General features: G+C 41.2%; 1 protein-coding gene across 1 annotated transcript; it reads right to left on the minus strand.

The window, feature by feature from the left end:
• Positions 1-14,159: 14,159 nt before the first annotated feature.
• On the minus strand, positions 14,160-16,378 carry LOC125264151 (complement C1q-like protein 2). The gene is made up of 4 exons (XM_048183370.1): positions 16,347-16,378; positions 16,119-16,172; positions 15,892-16,023; positions 14,160-14,709 (listed from the first exon to the last, which is right to left on the minus strand). The coding sequence occupies exons 1-4, from the start codon at positions 16,363-16,365 to the stop codon at positions 14,408-14,410; spliced, it is 507 nt and encodes a 168-aa protein (XP_048039327.1). The 5' UTR covers positions 16,366-16,378; the 3' UTR covers positions 14,160-14,407.
• Positions 16,379-17,453: the final 1,075 nt, after the last annotated feature.

Genomic DNA, 17,453 nt, shown 5'->3' on the forward strand with positions numbered 1-17,453 from the left:
GGTTCGGCTCCTCAGCGAAAACCTGAAGATGCAACGCACCTGCTGCTCATTATATACCCGCGCTGCGAGGCGAGCAGCTGATGCATATGATTGCATGCCAATGTGCATTGGCTCGTTTTAGTTACACTCGAAGTAGATTGGCCTCTCTAGCGAGATTCCTATTTGTCGGTCTGTCCGACGTATGTCTCCGTTCCCTCCTTCAGGGAACGAGGGTTACCTTTGAAACCGAGACGTTTTCCTCGTCTGGGATCGTGTAGAGCTCTTTGAAGCTGCACTGAAACTGACATTTGGACCTTCAACCCGTTGAACTCCAGTGAAGTTCACTATATGGAGAAAAATCCTGGAATGTTTTCCTCAAACCTTCATTTCGCACAATGCTCCTCCCTCTCTTGCTTCTTGGACAGACTGAAGAGACCCCCTGCAAGGCGGCCTCTTCAAAGTCAAAGTCAAAGTTTATTTATAAAGCACTTTTTTAAAACAGCAAGTGTTTATCAAAGCGCTGTACACACATAAAATAAAAAATATCAAAGATATAAAACAATCAACATCACGAAAGAAGACACTAAGACACAATAAAAACAATAATAGAACGCAGCTCTCACATAGCGTCAAATGCCAGAGTATAAAAATAAGTTTTTAGGCCAAGGCCTGTAGTCCTAAGGCCCATTCCCAATTCTATTTTATACCCCTTAACGCTTTCCCTTGCCCCTTGAAAAAGAGTGGTAAGGTGTAGGGATGAAAATATTCTCCTATGAAATGGGACACCACTACTACACGTCATCACACCTAGTTTCTTTTATTAGTGTCCTGTAACATTTAACCAGTATGAACAGCAATGAAGTGCGCATATCAACAGAAATCAGGCACGAGCACGTTTGACAGACACTCACTCCCTACATTTTGTGCTGTATTTTGGACGGCGCTCGGTTTTAGTTCAAAAAACGTATGAGCCTTCAAGTTTCCCAAGACTGGTGAAGCCGCTTTTCCATTGGGCCAAGCTGTTTGTTTAAAGGTGCCCTAGATTCAAAAATTGAATTTACCTCGGCATAGTTAAATAACAAGAGTTCAGTACATGGAAAAGACATACAGTGAGTCTCAAACCCCATTGTTTCCTCCTTCTTATATAAATCTCATTTGTTTAAACGACCTCTGAAGAACAGGCGAATCTGAACATAACACAGACTGTTACGTAACAGTCGGGGTGTACGCCCCAATATTTGCATAATGCCAGCCCATGTTCCCAACATTATGAAAGGGATTACACAAGGGTAGCCAGTTAACGTCTGGAGCTGCACACAGCCGAATCATCAGACTAGGTAAGCAAGAACAACAGCGAAAAATGGCAGATGGAGCAATAATAACTGACATAATCCATGATAGCATGATATTTTTACTGATCTAAATGTTTCGTTAGAATGTTGCTAATGTACTGTTAAATGAGGTTAAAGTTACCATCGTTTCTTACTGTATTCACGGAGACAAGAGCCGTCGCTATTTTCATTTTTTAAACACTTGCAGTCTGTATAATGCATAAACACAACTTCATTCTTTATAAATCTCTCCAACAGTGTAGCATTAGCCGTTAGCCACAGAGGACAGCCTCAAATTCACTCAGAATAAAACTTTTATAACTTTTATAACTTATAATTCAAAGCATGCATACAGCATGCATGACGAACATCTTGTAAAGATCCATTTGAGGGTTATATTAGCTGTGTGAACTTTGTAAATGCACTGTAATATAGTCAACAGCTCGTGTGGCAGGGAGCACGCGATTTAAGGGGGCGGCGCCGAGTGTAAATCAGTGCATTGTTAATGATGCCCCAAAATAGGCAGGTAAAAAAATTAATTTAAAAAAATCTATGGGGTATTTTGAGCTGAAACTTCACAGACACATTCAAGAGACACCTTAGACTTATATTACATCTTGTGAAAAAGCATTCTTGGGCACCTTTAACCGTTGCATTTCGTGCCGAGCCTGCCGGTATGGATTTGGTTTCGTTTTCTACTTCAGCTAGTGCTGCAATAACAGAGCTCTTTGCAATGTAATACTAACGCGTCAGTTGTTGCGTTGGTAACGCAAGAGTTTACAGACGGTACGAGATGCAAATAGTAACTGTGCTATGAAGGATGACCAGATATTTCTTTTAACTGTATCACTCATTTGTGTTCACATCATTCAAACAGTGCATTTAGCAAGCTACAGAGAAACTGGCAGCCAGGTAACACATAAATGATCGATCCTGAGTGGAAATATCACTACAATGATCACTACACACATTCTAGCAGCATGGTATTCAGTGTATGCAGGGAAATTTCTCATACCCCTTCGTTCGAAGTGTGGTCCCGAAACATCTTCGTTTGAAGGGTTATCTGGTCCGTCCCCTTACCCCTACAACTCCAGCCAAAAGAGAATCGAGACACCCCTACCCTTACAAGTGAACGCTTAAGAAGAAGGGGTAGGGGAAAGAGGAAGGGGTAGAAATGGGATTGGGCCTAACCTGCACCCCAGCCATGTGCTCATCTAGAAGAGTGAAAGAACTCTTTCCTACTAAAAGTTAAACTAACCACGCAAGTTTGTCATCGTTCCTTCATTCAACGCAGAAGACACTGATTGCAAGTTCAGCACCATCGAACTGAACTCTTAGGACTTCCTACGGCAACAGTGTATCCGGATGATCTTCAAAAGGCTGAGGCCTAATACAAGTATCGTACAATATACTAAATTACTACTAGTTAGTTAAAGTTGTGAACCTCCTTTGTTACCAAGGGAGCTTTGTAATGAATGCTGATGATCCTTTCCTGTTTTTTTTTTGGCTTCTCCATAGCTCCATTTTCTGTCCCACTGCCGGTTCAACTCTATCATTGCTCATTTTACCTATGTACTGTATGTGTGACCTGTGTATGTACAGTGGGTACGGAAAGTATTCAGACCCCCTTAAATTTTTCACTCTTTGTTATATTGCAGCCATTTGCTAAAATCATTTAAGTTCATTTTTTTCCTCATTAATGTACACACAGCACCCCATATTGACAGAAAAACACAGAATTGTTGACATTTTTGCAGATTTATTAAAAAAATAAAAACTGAAATATCACATGGTCCTTAGTATTCAGACCCTTTGCTCAGTATTTAGTAGAAGCACCCTTTTGATCTAATACAGCCATGAGTCTTTTTGGGAAAGATGCAACAAGTTTTTCACACAGTGGACAGCCATTTTTAGGTCTCTCCAGACATGCTCAATTGGGTTTAAGTCAGGGCTCTGGCTGGGCCATTCAAGAACAGTCACAGAGTTGTTGTGAAGCCACTTCTTCATTATTTTAGCTGTGTGCTTAGGGTCATTGTCTTGTTGGAAGGTAAACCTTCGGCCCAGTCTGAGGTCCTGAGCACTCTGGAGAAGGTTTTCGTCCAGGATATCCCTGTACTTGGCCGCATTCATCTTTCCCTCGATTGCAACCAGTCGTCCTGTCCCTGCAGCTGAAAAACACCCCCACAGCATGATGCTGCCACCACCATGCTTCACTGTTGGGACTGTATTGGACAGGTGATGAGCAGTGCCTGGTTTTCTCCACACATACCGCTTAGAATTGAGGCCAAAAAGTTCTATCTTGGTCTCATCAGACCAGAGAATCTTATTTCTCACTTTTTTAGCAAACTCCATGTGGGCTTTCATGTGTCTTGCACTGAGGAGAGGCTTCCGTCGGGCCACTCTACCATAAAGCCCAGACTGGTGGAGGGCTGCAGTGATGGTTGACTTTCTACAACTTTCTCCCATCTCCCAACTGCATCTCTGGAGCTCAGCCACAGTGATCTTTGGGTTCTTCTTTACCTCTCTCACCAAGGCTCTTCCTCGATAGCTCAGTTTGCATTTACTTGACCACACGGCTCTAGGAAGGGTAATGGTCGTCCCAAACATCTTCCATTTAAGGATTATGGAGGCCACTGTGCTCTTAGGAACCTTAAGTGCAGCAGAATTTTTTTTTGTAACCTTGGCCAGATCTGTGCCTTGCCACAATTCTGTCTCTGAGCTCTTCAGGCAGTTCATTTGACCTCATAATTCTCATTTGCTCTGACATGCACTGTGAGCTGTAAGGTCTTATATAGACAGGTGTGTGGCTTTCCTAATCAAGTCCAATCAGTATAATCAAACACAGCTGGACTCAAATGAAGGTGTATAACCATCTCAAGGATGATCAGAAGAAATGGACAGCACCTGAGTTAAATATATGAGTGTCACAGCAAAGGGTCTGAATACTTAGGACCATGTGATATTTCAGTTTTTCTTTTTTAATAAATCTGCAAAAATGTCAACAATTCTATGTTTTTCTGTCAATATGGGGTGCTGTGTGTACATTAATGAGGGAAAAAAATGAACTTAAATGATTTTAGCAAATGGCTGCAATATAACAAAGAGTGAAAAATGTAAGGGGGTCTGAATACTTTCCGTACCCACTGTATGTGTTCATTAGTTTAGTTATGTGTTCCTGATTTAGTTAATAAAACTTTTGCACAATACATATTTGGTTCTGAGTGTTACAGGTAGCTGGTGTAGAGATGAGGCAGATACGGATTTCCACAAATATAGATACTACTTTAATAAACACAGGGCAGGAACACCAAACATACACTTTAACAAAACAGAGAACGGACGAGGAGTGAATGGAGTGAGTGCAATATAAAGGGAGTGCTGATAATAGAGTCCAGGTGCAGGTGATCCGTGAAGATGGGGAGATGACGAGGGAAGTGAGTGCAGGTGAAGAAACAGGAGGATCATGGGAATTGTAGTCCAGGGAGACAGGGGATCTGTGACATTACCCCCCCCCCTCCCGGTAGGCGCGTCCTCGCGCCGTAGATGGAACAACCGTGCGCGGGGTGGGCGCCCTGGAGACCTCATGCCGGTGCAGGGGGAGGAGCAGACTGGAGTGGAGGTCTCCAGGGCGGGTCCAAGAACCATGGCGGGTCAGGGGCCGAGGGCAACCATGGCGGGTCAGGGACCGAGGGCAACCATGGCGGGTCAGGGACCGATGGCAACCATGGCGGGTCAGGGACCGATGGCAACCATGGCGGGTCAGGTGCAGCGGGCTGCCATGGAGGGTCAGGTGCAGCGGGCTGCCATGGAGGGTCAGGTGCCGTGGACGGCCATGGCGGGGCAGGGGTTGAAGGCGGCCATGGCAGGTCAGGTGCAGCCGGCTGCCATGGTGGGTCAGGTGCCGTAGCCGAATTGCAGACAAGCCCAGGTGGAGGTGAGGATCCGGCGGGACATGGCGATGCTGCAGGCTCTGCCGACTGAGGCGCAGGCGGGGCTCCAGAAGGCCGCAGAGGAGCCAGAGCGACAGACGACCAAAGGGGAGCAGGAGGGAGTGAGGAAGCCAACGGAGCGTGAGGGACGAAGGGACGAGGTGAAACCCGAGGAGTGCAGTCCTGATGTGAGGGCAGGTCGACGAACGACCGATGCGGAACCGGGGGAAGGACGGAGCCTGGCGGAACTGGTGGACTGATGGGCCACGGTGGAGATGAGGGAGGTTGGAGCCAAGGGGGAGCAGATGGACCAACGGGCCGAGGTGGAGTCCTGGGTGAGATGGCTTGAGGTGGAGGTGCAGTGTGGTATTGACCAGCTGAGAACTCGTAAAGAGTTAATAAAATGTGTAAAGGAGTCAAAACAGCAGCAGGAATCCCTTCGTCACACACAGATGAAGATCTGCTGTGAGGAGACGCAGTTCATACGCCTGTACTGAACTGTGATGGGCAACACTGTGACTATGACGAGAAAAAACAGGTATGCATGAGCATTCTGTCTCATATTCCTGCTTTTGTTTCGTTTACATGTCTTTGGTCCGTGTTGCATTCATATTTCAGTCGAACTGCAGCTGAGTTCGTTTGGAAGTGGACCCATCTTTTCATGAGTCTCTGTCTGCTTGTTTGTTGCGCACCAGAGTTCAGATGACAGCATTCACACGTTCAAATGAACCGCACTAATGCCGTTTTTACACTGGATGGTACGACTAGGTACGGCTCACTTAAATAGTACCACCTCAGTTGACGTTCCAAGCCAGCTGTACCGATACAAAAATGTGATGTGTAAACACTGCAGATCACTGATTGGTCAGAGAAGAATATCAGCATCCACAGAGACTGGCAGAGACACTTCCAGCGTCATTGGATTTACAACTCGAGACAGCAAACTAGATTTAATTAGTCAGATAAATATGATATCATGAGTGAAATATTCATGAAAATGTGAGAAAAGTAAATGCCACAATGTCTCTTTATTCTCTTATTTATTTTTGTAGGATGAAGAGATACAGATCAAGGATCAGTAACAAGATACACTTTATTATTTATTATTTAACATTCTAGATTTACTACTTTAAAGGTGATACAGAGGATTTTTTCGTCGACTGAGAAACCAAAGACTGTTAGTGAGTTTTTGAAATGAGCGCATGCGTAAGAACAGCCCCCTCCTTCACAGCTCATTTCGAGGGAACGCCTCCCAAAACTTGTGCACGAGTATTGGAACACGAGTGTTTACCACCGGCATTCGCTGTGTCGTGTTAAGGGGGTCGCACACCGGACACGAAGCTCAGCGCCGCGACACGTCTTTAAAATTTGAACGCATTGTTTTCTATGAATGTACGCACACCGGCGGCGACATTCGGCGCCTGTCTGCGGTGCCCAGCTACGACTCAGAAAACAATAGAAAACAATGCGTTCGAATTTTAAAGACGTGTCGCGGCGCTGAGCTTCGCGTCCGGTGTGCGACCCCCTTTAGTGGACTCATTATGTCAGACTCACCGCAGGTAACTCATAGGGCCCTATTTTAACGATCTAAACGCAAAGTGTAAAGCGCACGGCGCAGGTGCACTCAGGGCGTGTCCAAATCCACTTTTGCTATTTTAACGACGGAAAAACGGTCCGTGCGCCAGGGCGCATTTTTGAAATGGGTTGTCCCTATTCTCTTAATGAGTAATGGGCGTAACGTTCAATAAACCAATCAGAGTGTCATCTCCCATTCCCTTTAAGAGCGAGATGCACTCACGCCATGGCGGATTGCTATTTACAGTACATGGCGGAATTTGTTGGCGATGAGTCAGTTAATATATATATATATATGTGTATTGGCACGATTGTTCAATTAATTAGCCAATTTCGTTCATCATTATAAGTAGTAATAGGCTGAATTCAAAATAGGTAGCCTAATTCTAATACACGCAATGACTATTCATCATTCATTACATTTTTTTATTTATGTAGCCTACACAATAATATTGTTTTACACTGTAATCCTTTTGTTTTTAATATTTGGCATGTTTGTGTGATGCGCATACCTGTGTGTAATAAGCAAAGTCAACGCGCACTGTGGACGCGCTCAGAGGCGCAGTTTCTACCAACGTGCTCTAACAAAAAAATATTGCGTCATTGACTTTAGACTTTAGACCAGGTTTGAGTCGGTCTATGGCGCAGTCTATTTTCAGCTCCTTAAAATAGCAATGCGCCGGCAATGCGCCTGAACACACCTCTTTTTTAGACCAGCACGCCCATGGGCGCACTAACTGGCGCAAATGCATTACTAATTTAAGGACGTGACGCTGAACGGGAAAACGCGAACGGCGCCGGACGCAAACTAGCAAACACACTTGCGCTGCGCCTTGCGTCGCATTGTGCCGGGTGTATTATAGGGCCCTTAATCTGCAGTTGATACTCCTGTCCCCTGACAAAAACATTGCATGCGGCGCCTGTGGAGTGTGGAAAGTTACTGGAGCGCGCACGTCTCTCACAAGGAACGTCATTGCAGTGATTGACAAGCCAGAGGGCTAATGATGTTTGATGTTTTTAAGGCCCTACCTCGTGCACAGATGATGTATTATTCCTTTCAGTGCACCTAATAAATAGTCTTTTATCAATTAGTAAAGACAGTTTCAAGTAATATTGGAAAAATTTATAAAACAAAACATCCTCTTTAGCACCTTTAACAAAACACTTTTGAGTCACATGTGATATTCATGGGTCCTGTCTGTCTCAGTGCTGAAACTCTTTATACAAACTTACATGTATAGACAGCTCAGAATTTATGATTATAGTCTATTATATTGACTTCTGAACACTCTGGTCGTATTGAGGCAGCAGACAGTTCAAAAACGATAATGAGGTGACATCAAGGCAAACAGAAAATTATGGGGCGACCTCCTCGGTCGTATCACAGAAGACAGGAAATTCAGGGGTGACCTTGGGGTTCTGAGACAAACACATGAACTGGATCGGGCTCAGGAGCGGACTCATGGGTTGGAGCAGGCTCCTTGACTAGAGTGGGCTGAGGACTAGACTCATGGACTGGAGCAAGCTCTGGAGCGGACCCATTGGCTGGAGCGGGCTCTGCAGCAGCCAGAGAGACAGCGGTTGCTGTCATAGACCATGTCTTTCATATTCATGGCTTCCCGACAGATGTGGTCTCTGACAGGGGACCCCAGTTTGTATTGAAATGGACAGAATTTTGCCGTTTATTGGGGGCGAGGGTTAGCCTTTCTTTGGGGTTCCATCTCCAGAGTAACGGTCAAACGAAGAGGGCCAACCAAGGTTTGGAACGGGTGTTATGGTGTATAACAGACACAAGTCTGTTATGGTTTTCTACTACGCACCAAAAGGGGGCACTAGTATACTCAAGTATGAGGTTTAAATCAAGTCAAGATGTCCTGATTGAGAAACTTTTGGTTTCCTGCTCAATTGAAGTAAGACATTATTTTGTTTTATCTGTGCAGGGTAATTCCAGCAATGTGTTTGCTGATGTTATTTTATGTGTTTTAATAGCTATTGCGTTTGTGTTTGCGATCATGCCATTTTTCTAATGTTAGTTCATCTGTGTTTATAGAAGGACTTCTTGAACATTTTATGTGAATTATGGTGTAATTCACTGGAAGCAGAAATCAAGTGAATTTCTGTTCTATCCTGAACTTTGTTGGCATCGCTTGTGGACACAAGGATTAAGATCAACTTCTTTCTATGTGATTTTTTTTGATAGATTATTGGGGGATTCTTTTTCTTCTTGGATGTTTCTACATGCACCGATTTTTGCTTTACCTCAACTACAAGGGACAATTTCTTTCATCAACGGACAATCTTTAACAAATTGTCTTGCAGTCATCATATTCCCAAAATATCTGAATTAATTTTTCATATATATTTGATTCAAAGATTTTTTTTTTTTTTTTCGTTTGTTTGTTTGTTAGGATGTTTTTTGTGCTATACTTTCATATGATATACAGTATAAACTATTCATGGTGCTTAATTACTCTGTTTCAAACTGTCTAATTTATGTTTGTGGTTAGTTATTGAGTCTACCCAAATTTCAGATTTATAACAGCCTCTTAGCCAGGGGTGCGTTTCCTGAAAGCATCGTTGGTGAACCATGCTCGTAAGTCCCATTGAACTCTATTGGTAACGACGGAACTTGCGACCATAGTTCGCTTCGGGAAACGCGCCCCAGAGTAGTTGGAGTTTTGTTATAGGTGTTTGGTGTCACAGAATCCATCCTCTTTGAGCCAACATATCTCATGGGTTGAGTACGCACACAACTCGTTACCAGTGTCGTCCACGGGCCTGTCACCGTTTGAGTGTAGTTTAGGTTACCAGCCACAAAGTTTTCGAATCTGGAATCCGAGGTTGCGGTTCCCTCTGCCCACGCCCTTGTCCAGAGTTACCAACGCACCTGGAGTAAGGCCAGACAGGCTCTCCTCCGGGTGGGTCTTCCATGTGTCTAAATTAAAACCCGTTTTTCACTCAGTCATTAACCCGCCTGCTCCGGCTCCTCCACCGCCGTGAATCATAGATGCGGAGTCCGTCTAATCGGTCAGTCGTATTCTGGACTCTAGGTGGAGGGGACACAGATTCCAGTATTAGGTATTTTATGGATTGGAGGAGAGGAGTTGGGTTCCTGTGAGAGACATACTGGATCATTCCCTTATTGATGATTACAATCGCCAGGTAAGTCCCTCTGGGAACGCCAGGAGGAGCTCTTAGAGGGTGGGTTAATGTCACGGTTCACAGATTCGCCTGTTGTGCTGTCAGTGTCAGTCTGTCTATCAGCGTTGCCGTAGTGACTAACTGTGGTGATGAGCTGGCTGATTAGTTCACAGTTGCGGCACGTTATTTGTCCCTATATGTAGTCTCGTGTTTGCTGTGTTCATTGTCAGATCGTTCTGGTGTTCACGTCTGTTCTTTCATCCGATATGATGTTCTAGTGGCCGTCAAGGGCACTCCAACAGGTGATCATGAGGTAACACTTTACAATAACAGTACATGAATAACCATGAACTAATACCTAAATGAATAGTTACTTCCACATGAACTCATGATTAGTTAAGATATGAACTAATCATGAACTAATGAAGAGTGATCCTTAACTACGACCGGAGTCATAAGGATTCATGCATGAAAACAGCAGCCTTAACTACGCGTTAATACATGTTTGATAATTAATGCATTAATTAACATTTAGGGGTAAACTAAATAAATCAGCCTCCATAAGAGTAAACAAGAAGTACTCTGAATTTGAATTAAACGTGATTTAATACTGTCATAATTTACACTGTAATATCATAATCTGCCATCTGCAGCTTTGTGACAAATAATTGCAATGGCACATGATTATTTAGCCATTAATTACTTAGATCTGTCTAATCAAATGTGGAAAATAGACTAACTACCACTAATAAATTTAATTTGATCTAAACTGTTTTCTGATTTTTATAGTTCATTTACATATAGTCATAGCTAAATAGTCATAGTTTATTCCAGGAACTAAAGTATGTAGAGTTTGTTTCTGACGGGACACTCATTAGTGGCGCACACTAGGTGTTCTCTTGGCGCGTTTGTTGTGTTGCTGGCATTTTAAACTAATAAATGTTGACTGCTTTGGTAAGCCGAATTAATAATTAAAGACATATTTACATGTATGTTTTATTGGGATTTTCAGGAGGTTATGTGCAGTTATTAACTGTATTTGTATTTTTGTCATTTAAATGTATATGCTTTGATTAGCATTAGCTTGTGGACGCGCGCGATTTTACATGTAAATGTGCCTTATGCGTGTCTTTACAGGTATGTTTATGGCTTGCTTTCAAGTCCATATATGTTTAATTATATAAATAAAAATAAAATACAAATACTTTTTATTTGAGTTTTTTTGTACCGGGGTGTAAAGGAATAAGGATGGCACTCTATAGTGTTTATTCATATATTAGTTAATGATGTGTGATATGTGCATCATGTCATGACTTTACTTGAGGGGGCACAATCATAATTAACTCATTATTAACTAAGCATATACTAACATCAACTAATGGTTTGTTAATGTATACTTATGTCATGACTTTACTTGAGGGGCACAATCATAATTAATTCACTGTTAACTACTTACCAAATTCAGCTCATGATTATCATTAACTTACTATCAAATACACATGTACTAACACAACTATACAAGTATTCAGCCCAGTTAAGTGATGTTGTGTGACTTTTCAAAAAGTCAGAGAATGGAGGTACAGTATATGATCACGGTCTGCGTCTGGATGGAGAGTGAACTTCTGAATCTGATCCCAGCAAACGCTCCCTGACCTTAGTTCATGTTTCCTGTTTGGTTATTTTTTTGGGAACCGATTCCTCAGGAACTGATGTAAGTCACAGTAGTTTAGTTTGATAGGAAAGAATATCACAAAACAGATTAAGACCTTTTAAGATAAATAGTGTATTTAGTATTTTATATGTTTGATAAGGAGGATAAGTGAAAATAATGGCAAACTAATCATGTGCCTTTCAGTAATGTTTATAATGAAGCTGCTGATGTCAGTAGTTTAAATTCTGACAATAATAAATTGTTTAAATTTATTTCAAAGTCCAAATATGTATTATTCCTTCTTATAGAGACTGTTTGATGTAGTTTACCCTAAATGTTAATTAACGCATTAATTATCAGACATGTATTAACGCGTAGTTAAGACTTCTGTTTTCATGCATGAATCCCTATGACTCCTGTCGTAGTTAAGGATCACTCTTCATTAGTTCATATCTTAACTAATCTTGAGTTCATGTTGAAGTAACTATTAACTCAGGTATTAGTTCATGGTTATTCATGTACTGTTATTGTAAAGTGTTACCGATCATGACATAATGTGGTAAATGTGGTAGCCTGGTAATACCAGACTCTGCTACTTCACTTTGCTTCGTAGACAGAGTCTGGAATGGCATAATAGAGAAGTGTTTTCTCTCTCGCTAGGGGGCGCTTGTCTGAAGTTTAAAATCATTGGTTACCCGTAAGCCAATCAGATACGTTTAGTTATGACGTATGTTATGTGCCTGTACAGCCGCATCGAAGCGCAGACATCATGCATCTAACTCAAATCTATGATTGAACTTCCACTGTAAACCTGTTGTAAACACATGATGATGCGAGCGAAATACCGGAGTGAACATGGCTGTAAACGACTTTTGCAGATTATGCGAAGTTAATCTACGCATACACGGTAACAATTGATAAATTAAACCAGGGCTCTCAAGTGTCACGCATTGAGCGTGACAGTCACTCATTTCGGTCTTTTGTCACGCACTCCCGCCACACATTGTATTTCTCACGCAGAAAAACTATTTATCATATATTTAATATGCCGCAGCGCCCAAAATGTATCTGGCCGCGCTGCTCTCTCTCTGGAACCGGGCAGGAATCAAGCGCGTCTCAAACCTGCCACTTATCAGCCAATCAAAAAAAAAAGAAAGAGGCTACACAATAGCCAATCAGAAAATAGCACTATTGTATCTGGGTAAGATTTAACGCAACAACCAATGAAAAAAAAAAGCATATCCTGGAATTGTTCACCATCATCCTCGTTCACCCACAGAGGAAACCACTGGAGCTCTGAGCATCACTTTGAGCACAGAATAAGTCATGATCTCCTGTTTTAATGTTACAACAAATTCACAACTTGTTTGACACAAACAATGACAACTTGTCACTCTTGCCTGTCTTCAAAACTTGAGAGCCCTGTTAAACTTTTCCCAAAACCAGTCGGGAGTAGGGCCACAACATCACCTCCATTTAAAATGTTTATCAAACACTCTTCTTGTTCTGGCTTCAGTTTGAAAAAGAGTTGAATGTTCTCCATAACAGAGCGAATTGCATCCCGTGTCTCGTTCCCATTTCCGCGGTCGTTTCGGTTTTCGATTTCTCTAACCTACAATGTAAAACTCGGCGCTTAGCATCTACGTCATGGCTCTCAGCCCGCCCTCTGTTCGTTGATTGGCCCGGCTGTTTCCAGACCGGTGGAAACAGAAAGCTCTGACGCTGTATCAGACTGAGTACAGAAGCGAAATGAAATTGAGCGGAAGTAGGAAGTCTGACGTAGTCAGGCTATAAATGTGGTGCCCTGATGATAAATAAAACATTGCAACTTGACACCATGATCACAAAAAATAAATAAAAATAATAAAACCAATTGTGAAATCTTGGTGGGACTGATAAATATGATATCATGAGTACTTCAAATTAAGCATTATTAGGGAAAAATTAATTATAATATGAGGAAAAGAAAATGCCACAATATCTCTTTATTCTCTTATTTATTTTTGTAGGATGAAGAGATACAGATCAAGGATCAGTAACAAGATACACTTAAAAAGGTATTTCTGTCAGGACCACTGTCATCAAATATGATTGATAATTGCATAGAGTTTGTATTGGCGGTATGATTCTGTTCTGGGCAAGAACTCCCTGCGCATCCATGCAGCCTAGCATGAATAAGAGCAGGGAGAACAGCAATAATAATAATAATAATAATAATAATCATAACAGAACCAACATATGCAGATATCATTAATGTCAATAATTTAACATGCACACATATTTCAAGAATTAGTTTTATTCAGGAGAATCATAAGGCCAGTCCTGACTGACGAGAGGAGGAGCTGGGGATGGAGGAGGGTAATTAACTCCTGAGAAATGTGATAGCTGCTGCTAATACTGAGGAGCTTATATATGGATGCTGTGATAGGCATCGTATTCCGATAGGTACTGAAAGGAGTACCTATAAGTAGACATGACATGAGTCACCTGGGAGTCAGCTGATGTGAGCTTGACTGACGTGACCTGCCAGAACTTATTTAACATTCTAGATTTACTACTTTAACAAAACACTTTTGAGTCACATGTGATATTCATGGGTCCTGTCTTTCTCAGTGCTGAAACTCTTTATACAAACTTACATGTATAGACAGATCAGAGTATAGTGTATTAAACTGACTTTATACAGAAATCTACTGCAAATTTCAAACACACATTAGTCCTCATTAATACAGGTTCATATGTTAATGATTCTTCATGATTTTCATCCTAAATCATACGCTGAAGGTTCAGAATGATTGGAATCACATTCTGCAAACATCATCTTCTCTTAAGGGAAACAGTAGATAACCACTGAAAGAGTTGTGGTTATTATAGCTATCTGATATCCTCGTGCCAGACCCAAGTCTCACATAGACAACATCTCCAACCTCCAGGATCAACACAACTCCATTTGAGGAGTTTAACACACCCTGAGTCTGATAACCATGAGCTATAACCACATGCTCTCCATTCTTAGAAATGAAGACACTTGCTGCAGTTGGGCCATTACCAGTTGCAGAGATTCTGAACATGTACGCTCCTTTCAGTGGGGCTGTGAAAACACCTAAATAAAATAACAAGAGATACAGAATCAGCTGTTTCCTGTATGATTTCTTAATGGACTACTTGCACAACTACTTCCTCGTTCTCCCTATCACAGTTCAGGAGTTTCCAGTAACAGTGTTCAGCGCACCTTCATACATGAGAACACAGATTATTACTGTTTTATGTCTGTCAGTTGATTAAAACAATGAATCATGTTCTCTGAGTTCACACGAATTATCTTGAACCTGCTGAAATGTTCCTATAAATATATTTTCTTTCCAGCTGTGCATTCTGAATAATAAATAAATATATTTCCTCACTAACCTGCAGCAGTCCAGTGCTCGTCTTCTCATTAACAGTGTTTTTCTCTTACTGATCATATTTCATACCTGCTGAATTCACATTTTTAAACTTGACTGATAAAAGGATTGATTGTGTGCGCTGGAGCTCTTATTCTAGTCTTTTAAAATATCTGAATTAATAAATTAATGTGCGGTATGTGGCTTAAATAAATTTAATGATATTAAAAAATTTAATTAATCCTAAACACTAACACGTTAACAGTGCTACTACTTATTAATATTGATTAACAAAAAATTGGCAAACACATGCAAATTAAATACAGTGAAATGATTGGCAATGAAAAAATTACACAGAACAGTGATTAAACTTTTCAAATGAATAAAGGTTCGTATTCATCAGGTCTCACACACTTCAGCATCACAGTCACTAGTTTAGATGAGCACTGACACCCTGTGCTGAAATAATGTGTGTTTAACAGCCGCTGCTTTCTCAGATCGACTTGAGTTGAATTAAAACTTCATGTTCGGTTGAGTTTGGAAAATCTGTTAACAGTAATCATCAGAATATCTCTTCTCCTGACTGTGAAAAATATCCAGATTTTTTAAAATCTTCTCATAGACACTCATTTTACGTGCCGTTTAGTAAAGTAAGTGACTAGAGCACACTGAAAATACACCAAGCGGAGATAAATAAGTTGTACTTGTATTTCAAATCAGAAGTGTGTCATGAAGCTCAGTGCAAGTAGTCCATTATCAAACACACTGTGTAATAGTTCAGAAAGATGGCAGATCATTTAATTCTCTTATCCACATTACACAACTGCAGAGAGGTCTGAATGGAGCAGAAGGTTTTCATTACTATAAACTGAGTTTTATGACTCCATTTCATTGATAATTACCTGTAATTGGGTTGTAGGCGTTCCCTATGTTTGTGAAGACGTTCTTGTAGGTTAGTGTGATTTCAGTGGGAAAAGGACCAATATGTCCAGTGCTCGACAGTGTCAGTGCAGCTGAAAAAGCTATTTCTCTGTCTGTTATTGAAAAACATAAGCAATATTGTGATATATTACTGTATTACACTGAGAATGAATACACTGAATTTAACATCATTCAAGCACACTTTCACCTCTATTTTCCTTTCTCAACTCCTCCACTTGACTCAGAGTAAGATTTGAAATTTCTGTGAAGGAATAAAGATTCTGTTAAATGACATTTACACTGATTATTGCAATAGATAACACAATTTACACAGTATACACTCAACTTTACACTGACATTTACACTATACAATGTATTGCATTTGTGTTTTACTTTGATGATCATTGATAAAAGAGTGAATGTTTTGGTGAAGTACCTTCATTTTTCTTGTTCATCTCATCCCTCAGTTCTCTGTTCTTTTCTTTCTGCTCTGTAACGGTGGCGGTCAGTTCTCTGATGTTTCCTTTCTGCTCTGTAACGGTGGCGGTCAGTTCTCTGATGTTTTCTTTCTGCTCTGTAACAGTGGCGGTCAGTTCTCTGATGTTTCCTTTCTGCTCTGTAACGGTGGCGGTCAGTTCTCTGATGTTTCCTTTCTGCTCTGTAACGGTGGCGGTCAGTTCTCTGATGTTTCCTTTCTGCTCTGTAACGGTGGCGGTCAGTTCTCTCAGTGCTGCATGGATGTCAGGGATGCCCAGATCACAGTATTGTTGTCTGTCAGTTGAAGCTTCAGCTCTCAAAGTGTCTGTTTGAGGTGGATTCTGTCTTCCGTCCTCAGAGCTGATCTGTTGACTGATCTCATTCTCATTGAGTCCTCCATCTACCTGCTGCTGGACGACAAACACAAAGGTTTCCAACAGCAGCAGTATACATACTAAAGCCTTCATTCTTCACTGATGTTTGTTTCCAGCTCTTGCTCTGTCATCCTCACAGTCTCTCATGTTCCTTTTATAGTGTCCTGATTTACTGTCTTTTGTACACGATTTATATTGCTTCAGATAAATAAGTAGTTCAAGTTAATTGTTAATCATATAATCAAAGGAATGTTCCAGACTCAGTAGATGTTTATCTCTGTTCATTTGTTCAACATTTGTGACCTATGTTGATCTCAACAGAAAATATCTAGTGCAGGTTAAAATATCACACTTCAATAGTATTTATTGGACCTAACTTAAAAAAAACACGCTGTGTAATTAAAGGATTAGATGACTTCAGAATTAAAATTTCCTGATAATTTACTCAGCCCCATGTCATCCAATATATTTATGTCTTTCTTTCTTCAGTCGAAAAGAAATGAAGGTTTACTTTCGAAAGGGAACTCTACTCTGGGTTTACCACATTTGGTGAACGTCACACGTGAATCGATGTCTGAAAGCCAAGTATCAAACCACTCCAATCCTATTGGCCGGCGACAGCCTATGACATCATCATAGCGTGACCCGGAAGTATATGAGGAGCATCAATCAGTATCTTTTCATCTTTCGTG

The sequence above is a fragment of the Megalobrama amblycephala genome, linkage group LG3, assembly GCF_018812025.1.
Source record: "Megalobrama amblycephala isolate DHTTF-2021 linkage group LG3, ASM1881202v1, whole genome shotgun sequence".
Lineage (NCBI taxonomy): Eukaryota > Metazoa > Chordata > Actinopteri > Cypriniformes > Xenocyprididae > Megalobrama > Megalobrama amblycephala.

Bases quoted from the DNA above. Each gene is read 5' to 3' on its own strand.
- LOC125264151 (XM_048183370.1), bottom strand. The intron at 16,024-16,118 runs GTGAAAGTGTGC...TTTCAATAACAG, and splicing joins GTTGAGAAAGGAAAATAGAG to ACAGAGAAATAGCTTTTTCA. The intron at 14,710-15,891 runs GTAATTATCAAT...TATTTTATTTAG, and splicing joins CGCCTACAACCCAATTACAG to GTGTTTTCACAGCCCCACTG.